We start from the raw sequence: 27,481 nt of genomic DNA on the forward strand, positions 1-27,481 counted from the left end.
GTTCAGTGTGACCGCACAGTTTCCAGCAATTCTTGCCAAACAGGTATAAAGTTATTTCTTTCATCTCATAGATAGAAAGAATCCATCGGAAAATAACAGGCTGAATTATTCTAGTTGAAGGCGTTTTGAAGAAAGTCTGTGATTCAGGCGGTTGATCACCAATTGCAAGGTTGCGGGTTCGATCCCCTATCTTGGCCTGTAGAAGTTTCCTTGAGCAGGACATTGAACCTCAAGTGTCCCCAATTGGAGACTTTCATAACGATTCCAACAAGTTTAGTCTTAAAAAAGCTGCGTTTTAATGAGACGAATAAAATCTGTGCTTATTCATTTTTATCATCAGGATTTCTTATGAAAACCTAAAAGGAGGAACCGTCTGTGTGTCATGTCTCGTCAGGTGTGTTTGTGTTTCATGTTACACTCTAGTTTAGGTTAGGTTATGTTCCGTAAAAGACACTCGTGTGTCTTGTTTTTTTCAAGCTTGTGATCATTTTTGACCCAGTGAGTGTTTCTGTGATTTGTATTATTACATTTTTTTTTTTTACTCTTAGCAAAGTAAAAGACTTTCAGTAAAGTAGACAAATGACAGGTACTGGCTTTGAGGAAATCGGTATTTTTTTATGGTGAATTATTTAATGCAGTTTTGATATTAACTGCTCAATCTGTGCAAATGATTTAAGTTAACATAAAAGTGAAGGAATTTTCACTTCTACCTCCTCAAAATGCAAATCTTCATGACTTGGATTTTCTCTGAACCACAAAAGTTCAAGTTTCAGGTCTGCACGTCACGGCTGCTGCAACCTGTTTGGCCCTAAACTGAACTGAACTTTTATCTTCTAATTCCGTAAATAAATATTGTGAAGGATTCTGTCATGAAATGTTTCACAAAGGTGGAACAAAAAGCCACACAGCTAATACTAACTGGATTACTAATTCTGCACAAGTCCAGAGCCACAACAAACAGATTCTCTGCACACTATTGGGCAATAAATAATCTACAGCTCCTATAAGGTCTTCTATTCGTACGTCACTTACCCGCCTCTGCATTTACACGTCAGGGACAAAGACAAACAAAGAAAACAATGCGAGAACTTTACAATGAGCAAATGGACAGTGAAGATAAGCAGATTATCATTTCCCTACAATTAAAACAGCATTTATGTGCGAGCTTGCAGCAAAATCACAGTGCAGCATGGAACCAGGAAGTTCTCATCATCTACAGCTGCCATCTGAGCTGTTTTCAATAATTGGTTTTCTTTGAGGCATATTTACTGGGAAAGCAAATCTGAAAGGGTGGAAGGAAAGAAGGAAGGAAGGAAGGAAGGAAGGAAGGGTGTGTCGAGCCTCGTTAGTCAGACCTGTGTGACTGGCAGCTACTATCACAATCATGTGAACGCAGTGTGAGGAATGCTTAACTCTAACTACAGGACTTAACAATGCACTTCCTGTATGAAAGCAGCTGAATCAAGCACTCACATCGCTCATCAAGCTCTTGAAGACGACCAGCTCGGCCTTCAGTCTGTCCACCTTCTCGTTCAGCTCCCCTCGGATCTCCGCCGACTCCTCGGCGCCCTGCGAGCGCGGCACACACGACAAACTGAGGGCTGAGGCCACGGTTACATGTCCCCGGGTTTTTACAAAAAACTGCTAGATGCATGCCAGCAAACAAAACTATTATTCTGCAGAAGTACATTTAATACTGACGTCTCTATGATAATGTCCCAATAAACTGCATGTTTCTTTCTATTGTTTACATCCAAATCAGCAAACTCTGCTGTTAAAGTTCAACACATAACGAGACTTGTAAGGTAGTTTTTCATGGTTCTGTCAAGAAAGAAATGTGAAAGCCTCCCACACAAAAATAAATGAAAATGAATATGCATTCACTGTGTGTAAAAGTGTTAGACCTCCCTTTATGGGGTACTAATTGTGACTTTTTAGAGTTGGACTTATATAACACACTTGATTTCATGTTTTTTTTTACATGTAATAAAAACTAGATGGATGAATTATTCATCAAAATTTCACAACTTGTTGTTTAAAGAAATATCCGAATAGACAAAAATTCTCGGTGGATTTCTTCAAAACACTTTCGCAATCCTGTTTTCTCATCTTAATCATCACTTGGTACAAGAGTCCTGCAAGAAATATGATTTTTATCAAAAATGTGACATGTTCGGTAATTATTTGAACTTAAAGAAACAAGAAAAACTTTTAAAATGCAATATATTTATCCTATAGAGGGCTAATCAGCTCGGTATAGAAGATGGAATTGTATAGTTTTCTACATACTGAAAGATTTGTACATTTCCATCCCTGGCTGTTGTTTAGAAATATTCTATTCTCAAACTCTCAAGCGTTACAGGAAAAAAACAAAAAACTAGAAGATCCCATTAAAAAAAAAGTTTTTCCAAAAAGGCTGCCATTAACTCAAGTCATTTTAAAGAAACGTAACCCTATCCCAACATGAAAGCAAAATGAAGAGTTTTACAAAGCTTCAAACTTTTCATTTAGTCCCAGTTTCAAAGTCTGGGACGGTGATTTTGTCCACTTTTGGGTAATTACGTTAAGCTCAGCCTCAAATTTGGTCTTTATTATATATTTTTTCTGCTGGCTCGATAAACAAAGTGTTTCCAAACAGCACATCACTTGAAACTGAATTGACGGCTGTGCTGTTCAGCGAGTAAACCTGGACCTCACGGCAGGCTGGAACCGGGGCGAATGATCGCTCGGCGTGGTATCAGGCGTCCGGCCGCCAACAATAAGCGGCTGTTTGCACTGAATTTACTATCAGTGAATAGATTTCCGCCTCTTACACACACAGCGACGTCTGCCTGTGTGCTCTGAAAGGTTAAAGCCCTCGGGGGGCACTCCAGCTCTCTCTCTCTCTCTCTCTCTCTGAGGGGGGGTTTGCTGACCTACAGTCCAAGACAATCACACATGCAGTCACTGATCGATTTGTGCAGAAAGCAGAAGGAACGGTTGCCAATGAGATGAAGGGAAGCTTGGATGGTGTGTGAGTTGTTGGGATGTATGTGTCAACTGTGATACTTTAACTCTTAAATACTGTTCTTATTTAGAGTGTGGTCCAGAGAGGACCAGTTATTACATAATAATGCACTATTATGTATAGAATGTGAAAAACTGACAGCTGATTGTAACACTCATGGATCTACCGTCCATGTCAAAAGATTGTGAGGTCCAAAATGATCCGGAACAGCCTCTATGTAGCGCTAATATTAAAGATCTTTTTTATTTTTTGAGCCACTCAAGCTAAAACGATTATATTTGCTGTATTTCCATTGCTGCGTAACATGGAAACAGATCCATTCTGACCTGAAGAGTATGTTAAGGGTTAAATCATTTTTCGCCTCTGCTTCTATTCTCTGCCCAGAACAGGAATCTAATAACATCAGACCGCTGGTGATGTGTGATGGTCATATCTATATCTGGGCCAGCAGCCTCCTCTTGATGACTTTGTAATGTGGTTTTTTTTCGGACACACATCATGGAGGCCACACCTGCTCCCGGTCCGCACCGAAGAACTACATGTTTATGCCGTAAACTGCATCCCGTTAAGACTTGATTTGCGCCGTCCTTGTCTGCGTGCGGTGAACGGCCTCTGGCAGGAGTCCACATGCGAACAGTGGCCGAACGCATTTGGCCGTTTGGTGTGTTTGCTGACCTGCTGCAGGGTTTCCACCGTGGACTCCAGCTGCTTTCGTTTGGACAGCTCTTCCTCCCATCTGTAACACAGAGCAACAGAGGTGGGTCAGTTCCTGCTGCCCCTGGTTCCCCCGAGGCCTACCAGGCGGGGTAATGGTACGTCTGTGGGGGCTAATTCTCCCGTCTCTGGTTACTAAAACCGCCCATGACAATGTGGGATCACACCCACTATTCCCCCCCTTTTTCACTCTTGACCTTTGTGTCTCTTTCCTGCTTTGTGCGGTGATCTTCACAGCCTCGGTGAAAAACTAGAAAAGAAAACGGAAGTCCGTCCTTTGACAAACACTACAAACGTGACTCATGAATAGCCTCTCAACGTTGGGTGGAGCATCTGTGGAATTCCTTCATGGTTCAATTCATGTGAACTCTCCGCCGTCGGAAATCTTCAAAACAAATATAAACCTTCGGTAACACCTCGAATAAAGATAAAATATAGCGGACAAACAGCCAGTTTGACGCGAGCAATGACATTCCGTTGGCTGAAGGTGAATTCAAAGAGCAAAGAAGCAGATTTAAAAAGAAACTTTAAAGCACAAACATGTTACTCTCTCCTTCAGGCTGTCCTGCAGAGATTAGCATTAGCATTAGCATGCTACAATGCTAGTCACGTTCACACAAACAGGCCAAATAAATTAACAAACATACAGAAATAATGAAAACAGACCACTCTCAATATTTAATGAAAAATTATTAATTCTTTAATGTGGTCCCAATGCACATATGCTAATAGTGACACGTTAATGTTTAGCACATTTTAAAACGGAATGATAAGAAGCGCTACGAGCGAAAAAACGACTTGAATATTCAACGGCAAAAATACAAACCTGTACAGTGTATGCTGAGAAGCTAATAAGTTATTAACAATGAAACGCTGTGGAAATAAGCGTAAATATCTGAGATTTTGTGAGAATTTGTTTTGATAGTTTTGAAAAATCAACTAAATACATTTGTAGGACAAAAGTACAGATTAATTCAAATTTTTCACCAATTGTTAATAATTTTTTCAGGAAGACGATTAGACCCCGCTCACATGGAGATTAAAATGTTTTTGTTTGCAAAGAAAATCGTAGATTAGATAGACAATAACAACAATGGCGGCCTCTACAGTTTACTATACTTGCGAATGTACGTGTACTTACCATTGTTAATATTTATAGTGTATGGTTCTCTGCTCACGTGTGTGTGTGGTTTCAGTACAAAAAAAATAACAGCACCCACTAGTAGCCCAACATGAAAACTACATAGTTTTCAGCATTCTTGCTGTTTCCATGTTAACAAATCGAAATTGTTCCCAAAACGTGTAAACATGAACGTTTTCAGAAACAAAAATGCAGAAACAGTGCGTGTTCACTTCATACGTTGCCACGTGAACTGGGCCTCACTCGCAGGGTCTTTGGTACAGCGTCATTGTTCATGTATCAGCATATTAATATTTCCCAACTTAAACTTACAAAAAGCCTTATTCAAATGGTGGTGAGCCCAAAAAACAAAACAAAAATCCTCTGAGTGCCCTCGGCATCTCCCCAGTGACTGGAGCTGTGGTCTGAGGAGAAAAGCTATAAAAACAACTTTCAGGAGTTTAGAGAAGCGCTTCCAGAAATTCCTACACTGTACTGGACCATGAATGCAACACAATTTGTAACCGAGCAACATCGACACACAGCGGCCAATTTGTTGTAGAAGCAGCTCTGAGAAGCTAAGATTAGCATTCCAATGCTACATTCCAATGCTATCTTTCTCTGCCCTGAAGCGATAAAACCATCCCGTGTCTTAGTGGGGTTAGTTTTAACGACGGACGCTATTTCTATCTGAACAGAGATTCAAACCCGTTTTCCTGACACTCAAGGTAAAGACTTCAAGCAACAAACCAAGAATACTTGCCAAAAAGTAAAGAAAATAAATAGCATGTAAGTTAAGTTCTGGTACGTTGCTTTTCAACACAGTTAGGGTTTTAATGTCACTTTTGCAACACTGGAGAAAAGAAAGTACCTTGAACGCTGTTTTGTGGTCACTGTGAAATGTGGCTGCGATGGGTTTGGTTCAAGAACATTCCGGTGTGGGAGTAAAGTATCATTAAATGTATAATTTATCATCATGATGTTTTCTTAGAAATGTTGTCTTGTGCTTCAAGAATAGCCTCCAGAGTTCTACTGGTAATTAGTAAGTAAGTAAGTAAGTAAAATGTAGGCTGGACAACATGTGGGAACGTAAAGTGTATTGCATTTCATGCTGAGGTCGACGTGAACGTGTGCACTAAACTGAATCCAACCAACAGTTGCAACATGTCACTCAAATTCACAAATGTCAAACCCCTCCCCTACCCCACCCCCCCCGGGGAACGATTACTGTCTACAGTAACTCCTGTCCATCACTACACTAGTGCTGCTCCACACAAAGCCACCAACTGACACGGCCACGCACCGAGTCACTCCACCAAGGAGGCTAAAAATAAAGAGCCGGTTCCTGTTTCTTCCTTTGCTTCTCGGCCCTCGTGTCACTCTCCTGCACCATCTCGTCTATGTACAAACAAAATTACGATCCGTTTTAATTGCCTTGTGAAATGCACTTCACTCGTCCTGCGATCGGGGATTAGAGCGAGCGGGCGTGCCGAGTCACGGACGTTTCCCAAAAGACCGTTTCGAGGTTCAGAAAGGACAGGAAGCCCGTTGAGGAATATGAAGTAACAGCGGCGTGTCGAGACGCTGTGTGTCGGAGGCAGGAGCAGCGAGTGTGAGCTTATCTGTAGCCTTTACCATGGAGAAACACAAACACAAGAAGTCACAACATGAGTCACTACACATTCACTCTCCCAACAGAACTCGGCCTTGTTCTCATTCTGGACACTCTGAATGAGACTGTCTAATTAGGGAGAAGTATTCCTCGGCAGGGCATGCCAGCTCGCGCTGTGATTGAAGCCTACCACCCCCCCCCCCCCCCCCCCCCCCCCCCCCCAAAAAAAAAACCTGCTGGCAGCGGTGCTTCACCGTGTCCACAGCAGTCTGCCTGCCTGCCGCAGCACTCTGGCTCAGGTCATCGGAGTTCACAACTGCGTCGCAGCAAAACACGAATCCGCGTTTCGTCACTTCCTGAACGCCTCTCCTCTGGGGCCGCAGGCGATAACTGTCCGACGTGATAACATCGACCTGCTGACGGAGGGGAAAGCCTCTCCATCAACAATATGTCAGGGCTATTTATGTCATTTATCGAAGGTAATGGAGTCATTGGAGCAGCGATTCCTGCCGCATCATTTGGATTGGTTACAAATCAGCAATCCGTAAAGGCCCGGTGGAAAAACCACCGACTGCTTTCAAGCATCCATAGAGAAACGACTCATCCAAACAGGAACGACACCGGAGCACAGTGAAGGTATTTTATCAGGCCCGGTTTTGCTGCACCTTTGGCACGTGGAGTTTTCCAAACGAACACGCCGGGAGTCTCCTTACAAGGACAGAGACAGCAGGAGGGCTGGAGTCTGTATCCACTCACTGACTTCTGTTTACTGCAGAAATCCGCCTCACATAAATTAAAAAGCTCTCATGTTCCACGTGTGTTTCCTTGGTCGCATTTCCAAAAGCCACCATGAATCACATTTTTATGAGTCACTGGAAAACTTTCAAGTACGTTCAGTAAGAATGAAACCTGGCCTATCGTGGCGAGCATTCCAGCCTCACAATAAACGGCCTTTTCCACACAATGTTTTCAACTGAAAACACAAAAACCTCCGTTGGGTTTTGGATGTCCGTTTGACGCACAACTTTTTGAAAACTGCTCCCAAGGTGCAACTTTTTGAGAATGCTACAAATCCGTCTCCGTGCACACCACAGCCGCCATGAATAGTTCTGCACATGCTCAGTAGATGGACAATAACAACAATGTTTGCCTCCAGAGTGTCATGTCATTAAAACGTTTTTGTTTACCTAGATTAGATAGACAACAACAATGGCGGCCTCTACAGTTTGACTCCCAGTCCATATTCTCCTTTGACTTTGTAGTTTTGTAAAATTTGTCAAACAAATGTGTGCGTACTTCCATTGTTAATGTTTACAACGTATATTTCTCTGCATGGATGTGTGTTTGTGGTTTCAGTACAAAAAACAACTAACAGCACCGACTAGTAGCCGAACGGGAAAACTACATAGTTTTCAGCTTTTCTGCTGCTGAAAGTCATTTTTCAGATTTTTTTTAAAATAGATTTGTGATATTTCACAGCAGTGGTTTATGAGATACTTAAACGACAGTAACTAATCGTCTTCTCACTGTTTTGAGTCATTTTAGCTGCATATTAATTAGTTTAAAAGATCTTTGCAGTTTTGATATTTCAACCATTTTATCTGTTCTGGTCATTTTAACCATTTGAGTAATTTTGTCTTGTTTTAGCTTTTTTAACAGCGTTCAGCAGTGATTAGTGGTTTTAGCAGTGTTTAGCCCACATAAATATGTAATTTATATTACTTTTTTGTGTTTTTTTTCTCTTCACACAACAAACATACAGCTAAACCTTCATAATTGGCAGTGAAAGTTTGAGAATTCATTTTATTTTCTTCATTTGGAGCCTTTTCTTAAGTTTCCAGCCGACAACCCCGGATTGGGTGAAGACAATATATGGATGGACGAGATCAGAAAAGTGAAAACTTAAGAGCTAATGCTAGCATGCAATATAAGAAGAAAACAATTGCACTGTGCACCATCTGTGTGTGAGAAATACAGAAGAGAAAGTTTGCTCGAGAAAAATATGTTCTATTCCACCAAACTGCTGAACAATAGCATTCCTGCGGCGGCTGCCAGCTAGCACTCCCTGCCTTGTGCGGTGTGTCTGGGAGTTAGGTTTGCACGCGAGCTGCCTCAGTGATTTCCCAGAACTGAGCCTGAGGACACAGAGCAATCTTAACATGGCCTGAACATCACAGCGTGAAGCACCGACGTTCTCAGGCTCCATTCTCCCCAATGATAAAAGCTCGCGCAGAAGGTTTTACGACACTCCCAATTATTGACTGCTGCACCTTCATTCAATTCCACCGTAACCAGTGCATGATTGAGGGGGGCTATTAAAATGATTAGTTTTTAAATGACAAATTGTTTGTATTTGGCGGTGGATCCTAAACATTTTACAGGGTGTTAACCCAGCAACAGCCAGCAAATACCAAAGTGAACTTGGGGATGAATTTTGCGATGACTCTGAGGTGTGGTTGTGTATGATACCATAAAGCCTCTGCAGCTCATGGCAAATAAAATTTGAGTCATACAACACCCTGTTTGCGCAACACGATGTGTTGGAAAGTGTTAGTCCACGGAAGCTCTTAGGAGCCAGACAAACGACAAGAAACGATAAGATAGATCTTATTAAACCGTCACCCGTGTCAAAGCGCTCTGTTGCTTTAAGTTCCCGGGACTTGTATGAGTGCTGTAAGGCTTGATGCATGTGAGTATCTCCCCATGTTTTACCTACATGGCGGATACAAGGGCTGTGTTACATATTGCATTTATCATACTATAGATATATCAAGAGGCTGACTGAAGTGCGATGCATTACGTTTCAATGCACTGTGCAGTCTCCATATTTGAGCCATCGGAAGGAGCCGTGCTGAACTGGATCGTGTTTCAACAGATTGCGTTTCACTTCATTTCAACATCACGCTGTGTGCGAAGACAACAGGTCAAAAGTTTAATGCACGATTATTAAAGAAAATGACTCAAAAGAAGAAAATCAAGAAACTGTTCTGCCTCTGATTCGCAGCCGGTCGACGTCATCAGACTGGTGTTAAAAAAGAGAAAGAGCGCTATTACGCGGAAGAAGTAGAAATCCCACAGCACATCACATATTTGAGTGTTGATCTATTGAGGTTAAGCCATATTGTTATTGCAATCCTTGACAGAACTATTGCAAATCAAGTGTTTGACTAATATCATGTAGCTCCAGTGAAGACCAACGCCCTGAACACACTTCAGGGATGAAGGGACGAAATGATGATTCATATCATTCTATCTGGAGGTGAAGATATGTTCTAAGCTTGGCCTAATGCCATGAGGGAATGATGATGGGTAGGATTGGGCCAGCAGTAGTCATGGCTGATGGTAAATCTGCTTGAACTGACTGTAACTCAATGCAAAGTTCTTAAACAGGGTGGAAGACCCCAGAAGAACCACATTCTGCATGTATCTGTGTGCTAGTATCAAAAATGGTCACCTTTGACCTTCTTTCCTGACATTTCAGTCCTGTGATTGGATAGTTAACCTAGTCCCCCCCAATATATATTTAACTGTCATGTCATATAAGATGAAGGCTGAGCCGCCAAGACGTGGAAAATATGGTGTCAACTGTCAAGATCATAGCTATTGCAGGGTTTTACAAGGTCACGTAGTAAAAGCAATACATGTTTTGTTGATGTGGTGTTTTTTTCCATCCATCTGTTATCCAGATGGATGGAAGCCGATCTACTGTCAATATTTTTGGTTTCAATCAACTTCCATCTTTGTGATTTTGTACAAAACACAGTCTAAAATCTGAAGACTTTGCTCTGGAGATATGGTCGAATACATGGCTGTCAAACAGACGACGCACTAATAGAAGAGGTCATAACGCAACATGATCGTGGCTCCGGCTCCGCTGGTAGAGTCGAGTTTAGCCACAGATATTTTTTTTTTCTTGCTCAACCTTTATCCCAGAGCTACAAACGAAGGGGCTTAGCTGGTTGTGATTCTTTGCTTATGCTTTCCTTATTGAGGGTTCGTTGTCGCCATATATGAGCGCACGCCCTCCGGGTTCGATAGAGTTGAAGAATCAATAAAGGAAAATTAGAGTCTCGTTCGTAATTGTTCATAAATTTAAAAAAATGGAGACGATTCACACAGAAACACCAGAGGCTTTCCTTCATTTTTAGTCGTAAAGGACAGAAGTCATTGCGTCTTATCTAAAATGAGGCTGGTAAAAAGACAGTCTGACCGGCATATTTTAATGGCTCAGAGACAATGAATCCTCATGAGGTCAGGCGATAGCGAAGCAGGAAGTGTTGCACGGCTTCAGGACGAGGGATCGATACGTCCGACTACATGCAGGACAAACACTTCCATTCAGCTGGGCGGCTGGTATGAGACCGGGTCGCTGACAGCTTTGATAAATCAGCTCCGAGGGTCCGCGGACACACGTGACGCCTTCGCATGGAGCTCTATAGGCGTCCATATAGTGTCTGCTCGATGACAGCGACACCCTCCATCAGCAGTCGGGGGGTCGTGGTTTATTTCCAGCATATTATTCAAGCCATCCTTCATTTTTTGAGGAGGAGCCTGCTGGTAAAAACAAAACATGTCTGTGACACAGAGATGTGAAATCCTGAGTGAAGCGCAGCCCCCCCCCCTCTGCCTGTGACTATAGTGGGTCATCGATTGAACGTCTGTGTAATCTATAGCCCCCACCCCCCCCACCCCGACTCCACTGAGAGACGTGTGCTAATGATGCAGGGCTGTGAAATGGATCTGGGCAGCAGGTAGAGCTGCTCAGGAGCCCACCGTCTGGCCGCCCGAGGGTCTCTGCTGACGAGAAGACACGCCAAGGTCGAGGCGCGTTTAGCCCCGCCCCCCCATCCTCACACCACACATCCATAACACAGCCGCACACGCCCATGCTCGTCTCATATTCCATCTTCTCCGACCGACTCATTCCCATGGAAACCGAGCCAGCGGCCTGCTTCCGGTGTGAGATCAAGCAGATCAAACCCTCTAAACACAGACACCAGCTTTACTTCCCACCAGGACTGCTGCTCTTAAACATCATCCTCCCATCTCCGACTGGACGCAGATGGGGGACGAACGGTCGTGTTGCTACGCGACCACAGACATTCTCCCCAGTGACCACTGTCATTGACCATCACAGAACGTGCACATGTTACCAACATCTCTTACAGGGAGCCAGACCTGAGGACTTCATTAGTTGTTGTTGTTTATATTTCACTGAGCTTAAGTTAACCATCTGTCAGTGAAGCAGGATTTCTATTTCTTTCTATTTCCCCTTTTTTTTCTTTTCTTTCTTGGCTGTTTAAACATCTTTCAATATTTGTCATACCAAGTCATCCATGCTGTTTTTCATATTTTATAATTAACTAGTATTTGTGTCACATTTGTCATTTTCCCCACCCTGAAATGAAAATACAAAAGTCGATTTAAAGGTTTAGCAAATTTGGAACAAGATTGAAAATGATCATTTACACAGAATTTAAGAGCTAAAGAACCAAAGGTGGGTTCTTGATCCCTGCTTTAAACTTAAATATACAATATTTAAATATCATAATTTATACTATAAGAGCACCCCCACATTTCTATTACAAATCTAAAGTTAACAGTAAATTAATTAACTGTTGTTCCTCAGTTAACTTTGGTCATGTTGAGAATTAAGAGCATGTTACAGGCCTGCAGAAAGAAGCGAAACAAGACTCAGGGTGTGTCCTCGCTAGAATCTCAGATCTGTCCGGCTGGACATGAGAGCAGAAACACAGAAAAATATCTAAATGTGAATTTTGCTCCGGATTTCTTTGAGGTTAGACACTCAGGACTTTTATCACAAAACCAAAGAGGATTTTCCGGTGTACGACATGTTCCACGGCCAATATTTCACAACCCCAGTGAAAGTTGGGTCAGTTCAACAATTCCAGGCATCCTGAAAATCCCCGCAACTGCGTATTTGATTGGGGGAGGAAACGACTTCAAATGTCATAGATAAACAAGTCTCTTTCTTGGAAACTCCAGTCTGGATTGTCTCACTAAGTTTGAGTAGAACTGCAGCTCTTCAGTGACCAAACAAGGTCAATTTTCCAGTAAAATGTGAAGAACACATGATGATTGCTTTCACAAAGACTCACAGTTTCCTTTTATCTCCAGGAAATAGTTAAAGGAGGAAATACAGACGACCTTCATCTGAATCTGGGAGATTTGAGGGAAAATTCTCTCGTCAAGGTCACTCAGCTCTTCAGTGATAATCTGCAGGCACATTATTTTTTATGGCTTAAGTCTTGATGCTTTTTTTGCCCTTCCAGTATAAATCTATACTCCTTTGCCCTCTTGTCCTTTTCCTCCTCGTTGTCTCAGCCTCGGTTCCCTTCACAGAGGCTTGATTTAAACATGATGAATCCAGAAAAGTCCTCCAAGATTCCTGAAACAAAACTTCCAACCAACATGATTTACTGAGGTCCTGCATAAAATATGATAAATCACATTTTAGCTGTGATTTATGCATGTGCATCAATGGCCATTTGATTTTTATTGCTACAATAGCTGTAAAAGTATTACTAACTATTTTAATCTGATTGCTAAATGACAAATATTAACAACTTATAATACACAGACGTTGATGTAGGCTTGCACAATATATCTTAGCGTTATTGCGAAATCAACAAGTGCAATACGGGCTAATAAGGGGCTGTAAAAGACTGAACTCTCAGGTATTGTGATTGAGCGTACTGTGCTTTCATGCAGGATAAATTCAAAATAGTTCTAAATAGGAGAAAAAAAAGTCTGATTAATTGTGATTAATTCACAAAAACTGTACAATCACAAAATGTTAATCGACTGGCAGCCGGACTGATGTGAGAGAAAAAACAACAACAAATTCGACAACCTGCTTCTGAAACATTGCCTGGTGGGAGCTGCAGTTTCACGTGTGATAAAAAACAAGACAGGGATGGTGTAAATTAGGGTCAAGAGAAAGGGCACTGTTATTTGGAAAAACAAATTCCCAAACATAACTGACTGAAGTGTTTATTGTTTCATTACACTTTATTTAGTGACGCCTCTCTGTGTTAATGTCAGAAATCGTCTCGTGATGTCCGTCGATCCATCTTCGACACCGCTTCATTCGAACCCGGGGTCAACGGGGGCCGAAGCCCATCTCAGACATTCATATTGGTAATTTTGGAGTCTCAGATTAATCTCAAACATGTTTTGGGACTGTTGGATTGGAAACCAGAGTTCGGGAAGATGCACAGGCAGAACATGCAAACTCCAGCACACAGAAAAGGCCCCAAAGGCTGGAATCGAACCGGGGACCCTCCCCCTGTCAGGCGAGAGCGTCTACCTCCAAACCTGCAGCCCGACATGCGACGTCGTGTGTTTGATTGAAATAACCAGATCACTGAGGATTAGAGGGTGTTGACACCTGAGAAATGTAATGTGAATGTTTGATGGATGATTTTCGGTCTGCAGCCAGACGTCCCACAGGTTATCAAAGCTCTGACAGAAGCAAAATGTTTGGACGCGTCAAAAAACAGTTAAACCCTCTGCGTTCATCGAGGGATCGTCATGATTCTTTGGCACTCTTAAGTATCACCTGATTTCCAGGTAATCCGCAGTAAATCCTGGCTCGGTTAAATGTAAACACCGGGGGAGCTTTGAGAAGCAGGTTCAGACAGAACAACAACAAAGACACGCATCACGATGCCGTCGTCTTTGGGCCGCAGGTACAAAGGAATGGACGGCGGTTGGATCCTCCCTTGGTATCGATGTTGAAACATGTCTAATCCTAAATCCTCATCTGGTCCCACAACATCACCACACCGACTTTTTTTTTCCCACCGCAGAAGTGCGAGTTTGACTTGTTTGCACCGTGTGGCTGCATTGTCTCGCTGCTTAACTCCCTGCTGTCAGATCATCTGCAAAACCCTGCGGAGACGCGACGAACACGAGCGTTATCAAGCAATCACCATCAGAGCGAATCCGAAAGCACCTGAAGATAATTACTCCCTCAAAGAAACTCATCCGTTTGTAACGCTGCCGATTCTTCAAGAGCAGGGACAGACACATCCACACCTAATAGTTTGTTTTGTACTCGCAGGAGTTGACGGTTTTATGTCTTTTGTGGAAGAACCTGGCAGGAAGTCAAAGTGTCTGTCAAGAAGAGTTTAGTTATTATAGTTAAATGATCAGAAATGAAGTAGTAGTATACAAATACTTAAATATAATACTAAAAGTGTTGAGGTGCTTGAAGTTAAAGTTGAAGTTGAGTAGTACGAACAAAAAGCACATTTATTTGTCAAACGCAGTTTTATTGCAAGTATTGTATAATAATACTCTCCGACAATTGTCGGTGTGTAAAGTTTTGCCTTTCACTTGAAAACGTCTTATAAACAGTCTTCATGTCTTCACATCGCACACAGCCACGATGAAAATAACACCCGGGGTCCTTGAGGCTGACCCTTCTAAACCTGGAACATAATACCAACTAGGGCAAAAGCTGAAAAAGATTTTTATTTTGCAAATTCAACCCCCCTCCCATTCAGTTCTACCATTCCTTGTGGGTTGCCGTAGTCTCTGTTACACTTTTGCCTAATCCTGAGTTAAAGCTTGAATTTGTTGAATGACTGAGCCTCATTTCATTTTTATTTTGGGATTGTTTCTATGCATTTTAGCTCTGAGATCAATCACAGCAATAAAATTGCCCTTTTAACAATATATCTGATGTCTGCAGTCATTTTAAGTGTATTGAGAATTTTTTTTTTAAATTTAATTGAAACTCGAATTTTTCTTTATAAAGATCATAGATTTTTTTGGGGGGGGGGGGGGGTGACAAATAGCCCAGCCCTAATACCAACATAACATTTCCAGTCTGCAACACCAGCTTCCTGCGTCTCAGCCGGGGTAAATCAGGTACAGAAGATGAATGGAGGGATTTCTCAGAACTCATCAAAGCAGCAGAGAAAAAGGAGAGTCAGTCATTTGTTCCTGCGTTGAATTCATTCAGTGTGCAGGAGAGTGACTGTAATGGAAAGTCACTCCTCTCTGCAGCGTTTGAACCGACCCCACCCCGTGTTTCTACGAAGCTCCTGTACGCTTAAGCCCTGATGTGTCCCCTGATTTGATTTACTGCTGCCCACAGTATAAAGCTCCGAGCCTCATCATTCACTCACACACACACACACAATGGCATTTATGTGTTCAGATATTCAGTAAAGACTTCCAGCTTTCTATTACAATCCCATAATGGAGGTCATTGACAAATGACACGGATTTGAGAGGCTCTACAGGAGGAAGAAAAATAAAAAGAGTCCAAACAACAACCTGCAAGCCCGGGCCCTGTCTGGGTGGAGCTGCACATGGGAGTGACATCCCATTAAAAGAAGAACAGAAGATGAAGATGTTCCCTTCTGGCACAAATCCTGCAGTCCAGGGTGTGTGCAGTGAAGTCCTGTGACACATAATAGAGCTATGAGACAAATATCTTTTGTGCTGCTCGGCACACACACCTGCAGTGACAAGAAGAAGAAGAAGAAGAAACTGCAGCTGCTTTTAAAAATCTCCATTAATTGCGCGTCGACAAACTGCGTCTGAAGAGACAGTCACGTAATGTTTTATGGAGCACTTTCATCCTTAACAAGCACTAATAACAACATATTATCATGTAAGGCGCTGGGCTAATAGTTGTGTTTATCATGAGGACATGTGAGCAGGAGCAGCTTCTAGCTGAAAGCGTTAACCCTTTAATAACCCCGTTATTAGGAAATGTAAAGCTCTGCCACAAACATGAGAAGCTGCAGCGACAAGATCGGAATCTTTGGCCGCCGATTCTGAGTATCAGGCAATCCAAAACATTACGGATCCCTGACGGTTCCATCTTTATATAACCTCCAAAGTGATTTTAGAAATGACAAAATGACAGGAACGTGTTCTTTGTTTATTCCCGAGTCGCTCGTCGTCTCCTGGACGTTCCTCTTCCACATCGTCTGCTCTGTGAAAACTCTAATGGATTTAACGGGAAAGTTATCAGGATCAATCCAGTGTGCAGTGAGGCTCAGCGGAGACGCGAGGCAACACGATAAAATAAAGACTTATTTGTCGAGAGTTGTTATCCTGCTTGCTTCACAGTCACAAATCCAACGAGTAGCATGTTTATCAAATTCACATTCACTACCTTTACAAACTGTATGTTGTGCTGCTGTGGAGGCTTTAATGGAAAAGCTGCCACAGAAGGTTAAAGCACTTCATCTCTCACTATATCCAGATTTCCAAAGAGCTCAAATGAGACACACACGTCTGGTTTGAGGGACGTTACGGTTCAGTCTGAGATTAAACGTCCTATGTGGCCCACGTATGACATGATGAACGGCTGGTAGATGTGCTTGTGATTGTGACGGGGGGAAAAAGCAGCAAAGCGATTTCCTTTAGCTTCTGAAATACAGAGGTTATTAAGTCTGCCTGCTGCATCAGCACAACCAGCGTCTTTAAATCGTCCAAGTCGGACCAGAAAGACTAAATTATTCTGTGTGAATAAGATTAGGTCTGTTTATTAGAAACGTCTCCCACAGGGCTGCATGGGATCAAAGTATCACGTGATATGAAATAACGTGTGTAAATACTGCAATAAAGTCAGTACTTGAGATGCATACAAACGCTTAAGTATGTGACGTTAACATCTTTGTACTTGTTCTTCCACATAACAGTGTTCTTTCTCTTGCCCCGTTTGCAGCAGCTGGCCTATATTTTTGATTTGAAGTTTTCTGCAGCTCACATTATCACAATGTACTTTTTCTTTGATTTGTTTGTGGTTTGGTGCTTCTGCACGGTGGTCATTCTGTCTTTCTTGAGTTCCTCCAGTGCATTGAAACACCGTTCAGTCGGTTTTTGTGACTTATATCGCGACGAATTCGCTGCACTAACCTCCCACTTTTCATCCAATTAATGCGCGACCTCACTGAGCTGACCTCCCCCCCGTCCGCTCGGGCCGCTCTCCTTGTTGCAGACGGTGCTTACCACAGACAGGTGCATTCCTGCACTTTTAAATATGGCAAAGCGCCACTGCTTTCAGCTGTATCGATACCATGAATAATCAACAACAGCTGCACAGCACAGCAGCTCCACGTAGCAGAACCAGATCAAACACAGAGGAGGGAGAAAGACTCTGCTGGTTTCACCTCCGCCGCTGCAGATGTCGGCTCGTTCACGTCCAAACAATAGTTTCAAACATAAATGGACATTGTGTTACTCCATATATCAACACTTATTGTTTTACCAACACTGCCTGTGGCTCAATCGTTGTGGGAGAGTCTTTGAAAACCATGAAATGTGAATATCTTTTGTTTTCTTTCCTGCTCTGCGTTAGAATAAACTGATTATCTGTTGGACTAAACACCTTTGGATGCATTTGTACTATATAGAAGATGGACAGTTCAGAAAGTTGCAGCCTTTCAAAAAGATATTGTTGCTTAACAGTGTGATGTTTGGTATCAGAAAAGAAGTTTATGTTCAGATGCTCGTTGCCTTTCCTGATCTTTTCCAAACAAACAACTCGCTGCGCGTGTCGTTGAACTTGCAGGGTTATTTCGCCATTACGGACTTATTTTTTTTTGTGGTAAAAATAAATAAATATTCAGTTTTATAGATTAAACATCATTACTAAGATAAATGCGTCATGTGGTTTGCCGAGAGCAAGAGATCCACTACCAATAAAGCCATGCAAACACCCATGTTTGTCCTCACTAAGAGGTCAGCGGGTGCTTGCCTTGCTCACTGGTGTATTTTTAAATCACAATGGAGGTCTGTGGCACAGAGAAACAACCTTCATCAGCAGCTCTGTCCTCTTAATGTTTCCACGTCGGGTAATCGGGTGATTATACCTACAAACTGAATATTTAATCTGATGAGAGTCGGCAGAAGCAAGTTTGAAAGAGAGAGGAGAGAGAAACTATGCAGACTCTGATCTGGAGCTCGGTGGTGTCACTCAAGCTCTTCCTCTCTCTCTGTATCTCGAGCAGCAGGACGTCTTCCACTTGGAGAGGCTCTGCTCCACAGCGGCGGCCGTGAGCCAGGATGTGGTGCAGGGCTGGCTGGATGTTGGGAGTCTCGGTGCTAGGTGACGGCTTAGAGAAAATCCCTCTCCTGAATAGACGGCCTAGATTAGAAGCAGCTCAGGTCAGCGGCAAAGCCACACAGAGACAGTCTGAAGAGCTTATCGGCCCGGCCCGGCCCGGCCCGGCCCGCCGCTCTCTAAAGGGAAATATGATATTTGAACTCGTGGTTCACCTCGCCCTGCAATTAGCTTCTTCTTTATTAGTCGAGTCCGAATCCCACTTTCAAAAGAGGAGCTTAACTCTGCCTTTCACTTCTTTTAACCACACAAACCGACATCAAAGCGTCGGGAAAAGCCTCTTCACCCAATTCTCGTTTCATTGATCCTCGAACGTCTAAATCCAGCAGCGTGTGAATTATTCATGCAGGAAGAACAGAGACGGTTCGGGATCAGCATACGTCCTCCATCGCTCATCCAGCAGGACAGTCCGCTCGCTGATGGAACAATCAGCCAATCAGGAGCGGCCGGAGCGATGACCAGAGCTGCCACAGATCCCAGCGGGAGACGAGCTCCTGTCCTCTGGCGATACAGTGACGTGGGTGTGAAATGCTGCAGCAGGCACATAGTGGTGATGATACTGCAGAAGACTCTGCTGTCTGCATATCTCCCTTCTTATCTTATCAGCTCGAAATTAGAAATACATTTATGCAAACTATAAGGCCTTAATGGTGTCTTCCACCTTCTGTTCTGCTTCTAAAGGAGCCTGGACGGGTCGGAGGTCCATCACAGGACAAACACACTAACGCTGCAGGATATAGGTAAACAAACATCTAATAATGCTGTCGAGTATCACAACTGCAGTACTAATGTACAATTCAGTATATGATGTTACGATTGCCTTCTGCATGCTGATACCCTGGACAGGATATAAGTGGTATAGAAGATGGATGGATATATGATGTTACTGTCTGTGATTTATGATTTGTTTTGAGTCAGCCGGTCCACTTTGGGCATGAACACATGGTAAACAGAAACATTTAATTCATTGCAGTTCAGTCTTTTGTGATACGAGAATGATAAATGTGGAATACGTCCTGCAGCCTTACACCACACACACATTCATGCTGACGGGCAATTTAAAGTCAATTAACCTCAAAACACATGTTTTTAAGACTGAGATATAAACAGACACCTGGAGGGAAGAACGTGCAAACCCCACAAAGAAAACTACGCTGCGTTTACCACATTCAAGTCTATAACTGAACTTATACAACACAATTTCAATTATTTTTAACCTTGTGTGTCTTGTTGTGTTGTAATGTGTGAGTTTTGAACATCGATATTTCATCCAGGTAAAACCAACGGGATGTTATTACTATGATGTCATCACCACTGCAGCACAGTGCCTCCTTATCTTATCAGCAATATCTTTCAAATGCAGTAACCTGCACGTCAGTTAAAGCTGCAGAATGTAAAACTCATGTGCACTGGGCCCCGTTTCCTCGCATGAAGAAAGGCGTCACAGACGGGCCGACATGGCGTCTGCTGTTTGCGTGTGGCGTGTTGTCGGCTGTTCCGTCGATTCATCAGTGTCAGCTACTGTTTTCGTGGCCTTTTAAGTACTTTTGCATGCTGGTGGCAATTGCTTTTAGAGCCTTGGTGACCTCCTCACTAAGTGAGACATTTCACAGCGATGCAAAAAAGAAAAAAGAAGAACCACACGGTGCGGCGGCTGCCGTTGACCTGACCCGTCTTCCTCTGCTCGGTCATTTGTTAGTGTGAGAGGTATGTAAGCTCACAGTCCAGACACTCTGGCACTAAGTGGACATTCACATGAGCTGCTTGTCTGATTCATGAGGCCTGCTCTCAGAACTAGTCTCTGCAGCGCTGCGTGTATTTTTGACAATGAACAATGAAGTGAAAGTGAAGAAGCAGATATAATCCCTGACGAGTCGCAGAGATTATTTCCAGTCCAAACATAAACATCAGTGCCTATGTGGGGGCAACAAGTCATCGTTTGATGACTATTTCCAGCTAATCCAGGGTTTTTTTCAGGGACAATGAACTTTGAACAGGGACTTTACACCAACGTTGTAGAGAACCAGTGTGACATGGACAAACTGAGTCTGCCTGTTTGCTTTAACAGTCAGATTCGGTATCCAAAGACTAATCCTTAAACACAGACGATTCAAACCTAATTCAGCAAATTGAAAATACCATTTCAGATTCTATGTAAGGAAACAAACTGATGCCTAAATGCATTTTAAAGCAAACATCTGAAACATGATATGTTAATGTCTTGGAGACTTGTTCTTCCAAACACCAGTGCTCTTTCTCTTGCCCCCTTATCATTCACACCAGCTGTGAGTGGATCTTCTCCCTGCTGCGTTGGCATCCAGGCCAGTGGGGCTTCACCTGATTGGTCTATTATGTTAACGCACAGAGCACGAATGCACAGTGCACTAAAACCTAATTTATTACAGTTATTTCTTGGCAGTATGCATATTGTGCATGTTGGTGATGCAGTGATGATAATTCTGCTAAATATTGTGCAACCCCTCCTGAAATTAATGTAAATTAAATGCACCCAACTCAAACCTGGGATCGCCTTGCTGTGAGACTTTTTACACTTTTTTTTAAAGTAGTAAAATACCATTTAAAAGCATAAAAGTAAAACACAATTTAAATTGTACATCGATTAATGTTCAAATCTTATTTGCATTTTTGTATCTAATACAAAATGCTGATATTATTTTGCTATGAACGTTGATATCTTTGAAGTAATTTCAAATAGAAGTGAGAATGCAGTTTTATACTTTTGGCTTTACTTGAGTGTTTTTCATTAAATATCACAGTACTTTTAAATGTAATCGAGCATGATTTACAGAAAGTAACAGCAGTTGTACCCTGGTTTTTAATTTACATATTCATTTGTTGGCGTTTTTATTTGCTTGGAAAAATATTGTGGATTTTTTAAGATAACAGTCCAGCCGAGTGGCGGCTCCGGCTCCGTCAGGTTTAATGAGATTGTGAGTGATTATGTTTAAACCCTATTGCCCCAACTCACTCTTACCAGCTGTACATTGTTAATCTAAGATGTGGTAGATCTTAATATATTCAACTGTTGTTACACATGTGATATTGTAGTAAACCTTACTTAATAATTTTAACTCATCTCCATAACACTCACAACAATATCAGTGTTATAAATGTACATTTAGCAAATATTTGATAGTTTACTGCTTGAATTGCTTCTTTTTTTTTTAATAAAAAGCAGAATATCCTGCAGGGAATCTCCCGCTGCTGAGGCCCCTGAAGGTTTGACGATCACTGGGTAAAATAAAGTTCCGCAGTTCTTTCAGTCAAGCATTGGGCCGTTCCCTTATTACAGAGGTCGCCTCAGCAAGTCACAACAACTTGCACCGTAGACTAGATTTCCCCCCGGATGCCCTTCAGGCCACAAGTGGGATTCAAACCGGGTCACAGACTTTCGGGGCTCCGACTCGACTTGACGTGCCAGCGAGGGAGAAGTTCTTTCAGTCACGGGGTTATTGTGTTCACGGGTTCAAGATTAATTCTTCACACACTGTCTTCTGAACGAACTTGAAGATGTAACTTTGAAAACATGCGGATCATTACAAAATCTCACTGCTTAGACCGACCGGGCGTAAACACCCGAGCTCTTCACACGCAAGTGAAAAGGCCCAACCGACTATATATTTCCTGGTGTGTGTGTGTGTGTGTGTGTGTGTGTGTGTGTGTGTGTGTGTGTGTGTGTGTGTGTGTGTGTGTGTGTGTGTGTCCACACTCGTAAGGCTTTAATAAATCACCAGGGCAGTGTGGGAGCAGGGGGGGCGCCGAGGGGAACGAGGATTCCTTACAAAGCAGTCTGTATGACACCAAGTGAAGCGGGGGTGGGGGTGGGGGGTGGTCGTGGGCGGTGGGGGAATGGCTGAACACAAAGAGCACAGAACAGTCGGGGTGGCAGGATGAAGATCGGGGATTGAATGGTGGAACGTGACTGTAGTAAAGAGGAGGGGGGGGCTTCATTTTGCCATGATTATTGGCCGATAAAGACGCAGGGGGAAATGTAGAATAAATCCAAACATCACATTGGACACTGGTGGTGGTCATTAAAAGAAAGAATAGAGAAACACTAAAGAGCCACTCCTTAGAGCTCTGACACTGTCTGACATGAGGACCAGTGGATGTTCCAAATCCAAATCAGTGTTCCAATCCTCACATTACGACTGCCTTGCTTATACTGTTAATGTTTTTCTTTTATTCCCACTCTGTCTCTGTGCAATCAGTCCTTATTCACAGACGGGTTTTGTCTGTTTTGTGAACGGGTGATTTGTAATGTCCACCTTTTATTGTGTTCGACGATTCTAATTTGAATTTCTATTGTCGTCTCGGAGGGTTGCAGGTTCGATTCCCATCTCTGCCTGCCTACATGTTGAAGTGTCCTTGGGCAAGACAATGAACCCCAAACTGCCCCCTTTGGAGTGACAGCGCGTCGCACGGCTGCAGCCTCCAATGGTGTGTGAATGGGTGAATGTGATGAGCTTTGTAAAGCGCTCTGGGGCTGTTGTCAGTGAAAGGGCGCTATATAAGTTAGTCCATTTATTTATTTATTTTAAGACTTTAAAGTGTGAATGCATATCATTATGTGCCATCTATAGCAAACATAATCTGTTAACTAAACAAAACTAACAAAAAACCTAGAAACTTCTCTAAGTTGGACACATTTATTACTGGATTTCTATAAAAGACTGGCTTCACACTACTTAGAACCAATATTATACGATTTATTATATATCTTTAATAATACATTCCTAAATTTGAATTCCTCCAAGCAACAAGAGGGACACAGGTTTTGTGTTCATGACATTTTTTCAGGTCCGCTTACTATGGGTTAGTTAATAGCAGTAGCTCTATCACTTGTTTAGCAGAAATATTTATTGATGTTTTCTGTTGTCGTGGATTTATAATCACTCATTTAAAGAAAACAGAAGAGTTATGGCCACTCGTCCCATAAAGGGTTAAAGGAGACATATCATGCTTTTAAATCCTTCCTTTTTACATATAAATCATACAGTTGTGGTCTATATAAAGCGGAACTGCAATGCTTGGGTCTGAATTCCTCATTATTAGAGCTCCACAGGCCCCTTTTCTACCCCTTTTCTGATGTGCTTCTGAGAGCAGCTTGTTTTGGGGCGGTCTCTTCATACCCCGCCTCCTCTCCAGGTTGCAGAGGTGACACTCGGTTCAACGTCACCCTGTTCGGCCATCTTTGTAGTTTGATAGAACAGATACAATTATCTAGCGGCGCAGAAACTTTATATTCACACATTATTTACAAAATGTCAACAAGGGAAGATTTGTCCATCCAGCCATACATGTTGGAGCCAGAGTCGGACCCGGCGGAGCGAGATGAAAATGACGATGATGCACCTGAAGAACAACGTCTTCATATGGATGTAACGCAATGGTGTGTTACTATATTTACACTAACTTCTCCATCCATGCCCACTACTACAATACTGCCTGTATTACAACGACTATTTAACACAGAAGTTACATTCTAATCTAAAACGAGCACACAGCGCTAACATATGAAGACGGTGCGACTGCTAATGCTAACAAAACAATGACAGGGACGTCTTATCGTCACACTTTTTAGCGTTATATACAGCTTACCGAAGTGCTCTGTTCGTCGTCTCCATAGATAGAAGGAACTGACCGCTCAATCAGACCAAGTCTTTCGGCAAATCCTTCTTTATACTGGCGGAGGTTGCTGAAGCAGTCGTCCTTGAAGTGATTCGCGCACACAAAAATGACCTTACCCACAGATGTGGGTACATTTCTGTGAAAAATAAAACTCAACCAGGCACTTGGAAAAGGTTCTGATGCTGGGAGACGGTGTAACGAAGCTTGTGGGTTACTACATCCAACAACCGAACATTTCGACTTATCCTCTCGTAACTTCGGTTGGACTACAAAATCGCAGCGAGAAACCAAAATGGCGGATTGCTCGAAGTGTCGATGTCCTAATTTGGCAGTTCCGCCGGGAATACTGTGACGTAATAGTTCAAAAAACGTAATAGAGAATAGAAAAACCGAAACGGATCGCAAAATATGACCAAAACAGAATATAAAGATATCAACGGAGCACCTGAAGAGACTACTTTGAACTTTTCTGTACTTCTAAACTCTCTAAATATACAACAACATGCATTTAAGGGCTAAAAAAGTGGATTTAGCATGATATGTCCCCTTTAAGTGATGTGAGCAGAATTGAAAGGAACTCGTGGTGATTTGCCCACAACTGGTTAAGAGACCCGATGACTAAAAAGCCGTTTCAATAACTCACGAGGTCAAACGCTGTGATTTTAGCCAGAATTTGGATTCGAAGTGACATTAGGTTTTACTGCTGCTCGTCTTCCACACCCCGAAATGCACAAAAAAGGATATGCTGGTGCTTGGAGGGATGACTGGACAGGATATCCAGCTTCCCAGAGGAGTGGGAGAACACACACACACACACACACACACACACACACACACACACACACACACACACACACACACACACACACACACACACACACACACACACACACACACACACACACACACACACACACACACACACACACACACACATTCTGTCTGACTGAGTCAGTCTGCTCACAGGCCTGTTAAAATGCCTCTGAGCCTGAATCACGACGGCAAACAGAAACAGGCGGCTTGTTTGGCACGTCTCCGTCCGGTAGCCGGCCAAGTTCGGGCCAGCAGTGACGTATGTCGTCCAGGAACGCTGCAGTGAATCCTCAAGGAAGCAGAATTAATACGTCTGGGACGGAGAGGGACAATTGGTGGACGCTGAGCCATGCGAAGGAAATTCCTCAGAAGTGTGAGGAGCAAAAAAAAACTAAACGGATCGGCTTGATGTAGAAGAAACAGGAAAACTCAAAATCATTTTCACAATCTGTTGAAAGTCTTTTTTTTTTTCTGGTTTCAGTTCCGATTTGAACCATTTAACATGAGACACACGAGTCTGTCTCAGGAGCGGTATTGATTATGTGCCCAGATTTAATGAAGCAATACATTAGGACAAGTACTCAGACTGTAGCCTGCTACGTCCTCACACAGAGAGAAGGTGGAGTGTGGATTGTAATGTGGGCCTAATGAGAAATCCCTCCACAAGGTTTTAATGTCTGATCACCTGGGATGACTCCTATTCTGTTTATTTTTTTCTGCGACTGAATGTAGAAAACCAGTCAGGATGTGTTGAGGATATGTACATATTTTATATTCACTTTATCCAAGTTAGGGTCGGAGGTCGATTCCAGCTGACGCTGACAGTGAAATTCCAGTTCATAGTAACTGATCAGTCTCACACGGGATGTTTTTCAGTATTTGGAAGAAACACATGCGAAGAGAGAACATGCAAATACCAGACGGGATGTGTGGGACCTGGATGAGATGAGAGTTCCCCACCCCACCACACCACTGTGCTCATTGAGAGTTTTATTCATAAAGGAGCAGTTATCAGGTTGTTATCGACTCACCTTCTCCGGTACTCGTCCCTCTCCCGCTTCACTTTGGCCAGCACGTTGTACAGAGCCCTCACTTCTGGGGTGATGGTGTCAATCTGCACGCCGACCCCGTCCGGGTGCGTCCACGTCACGCCGGGCCCGTGCACGGTCTCCACGCGCTCCCCTTGCCTGCGGACGTGCGTGAAGCTCCAGATGGTGCCGGGAAGCCGGGACTCCGGGCCGTCCGTCTGCACGGCCACCTCCCGGGTGTACAGGTGGCGGTACTGCGTCCTCTGCAGGGCCTGCTGCAGCTGGCTCTCCAGCAGCTTGTTCCTCCGCTCCAGCTCGTGCACCTTGGCCAGGAAGCACCGGAAGCGCAGGTTGAGGGTCTTCAGCACGTGGATGTTGGAGCCCAGGTCATTACGCAGGGCGCTGGTCGCGGGACCCGGCGGAGGCGGCGGTGGCGCCTCGGAGTAAAACAGCGAGTTCATGTTGAGGGGAAACAAATAAATCCAGTGATCCGGAGGTTTAGATTGAGGAAACAACGAGTGGAAGTGTTTTTCCGAAGTCTGCAGAGGACGAGCCTCTCCTCACAATGCAGATGATGCTGGAGGTGTGGTGACCATCACTGTTTACCCTGAGGGACGGGTGTTCACACGGCCAGGATCAACCCGATAAGTCCTCTCGGATCCAAACAGAGCATCATCATCTTCATCATCATCATCATCTGCTGGAGGTTTGACGCAGACCGCAGTGAGCTCCGGCAGCGCTTCTTCCCGTCGCCCTCATCTCTCCGCCCGCCTCCGCTGCTTCGTCAGGAGCCGCTGATGCGCCTCATGTATCCGGGAAGATGGTGCCCCTTGTCCCCTGGTCCTGATCATGCCCCCCACGGGTCTCCCGGCTCCCTTGATCCGCTGTGGATCTACCGGCTCGCAGCGCCGCAGAGTCCGGAGTGTCGGCGGATCAAGTTGCTGCTCAGCTCCAAACTCGACACGAACACCTTCTGTATATGAGGAGAGCCCCTCCTCCTCCTCCTCCTCCTCCTCCTCCTCCTCCTCCTCCTCCTCCCTCTCTCTCTCTCTCTCTCTCTCTCTCTCTCTCTCTCTCTCTCTCTCTCTCTCTCTCTCTCTCTCTCTCTCTTCTGGGATTGGAGGATCACACATGATCTGAGGGCATAAACATAATCCGAGCTGATAAAATGAGGCAGACTCGTTTGGTCCTGGAGTAAATTTTGTAAATGTCTTAATCCCAGTAACACACAGTAAAGGAATAATACATCTCTATGAAAAAATAATAATGAAAAATAAATAAATACAACATGGTTCTTCAAAAAAAACAATATAGTTTATATTATGTTACATGATGATAATAATACTACTACGACTACGACTACTACTACTCCTAATAATAATAATAATAATTATAATGATAATAATGGTATAAGGGAAACTGT

At 43.3% G+C, this 27,481-nt stretch overlaps 1 protein-coding gene across 4 annotated transcripts in view; it reads right to left on the reverse strand.

Moving 5' to 3' along the window:
* Positions 1-27,083, reverse strand: part of iffo2b (intermediate filament family orphan 2b) — a 33,987-nt gene extending 6,904 nt beyond the window's left edge. For 3 of the 4 annotated variants that reach the window (XM_080460783.1, XM_080460781.1, XM_080460780.1), the window contains exons 1-3: positions 26,062-27,039; positions 3,683-3,743; positions 1,474-1,569 (exon numbers count right to left, since the gene is read on the reverse strand). In XM_080460783.1, coding sequence (XP_080316909.1) covers positions 1,474-1,569; positions 3,683-3,743; positions 26,062-26,519 — 615 coding nt within the window. In that variant the 5' untranslated portion in view covers positions 26,520-27,039. Of the gene's footprint in view, positions 1-1,473; positions 1,570-3,682; positions 3,744-26,061 lie in introns of all 4 variants that reach the window. The other variant, XM_080460782.1, reaches the window with a different exon arrangement.
* Between the last annotated feature and the right edge of the window lie 398 nt (positions 27,084-27,481).

Source organism: Lipophrys pholis (genome assembly GCF_963383615.2).
Source record: "Lipophrys pholis genome assembly, chromosome: 4".
Lineage (NCBI taxonomy): Eukaryota > Metazoa > Chordata > Actinopteri > Blenniiformes > Blenniidae > Lipophrys > Lipophrys pholis.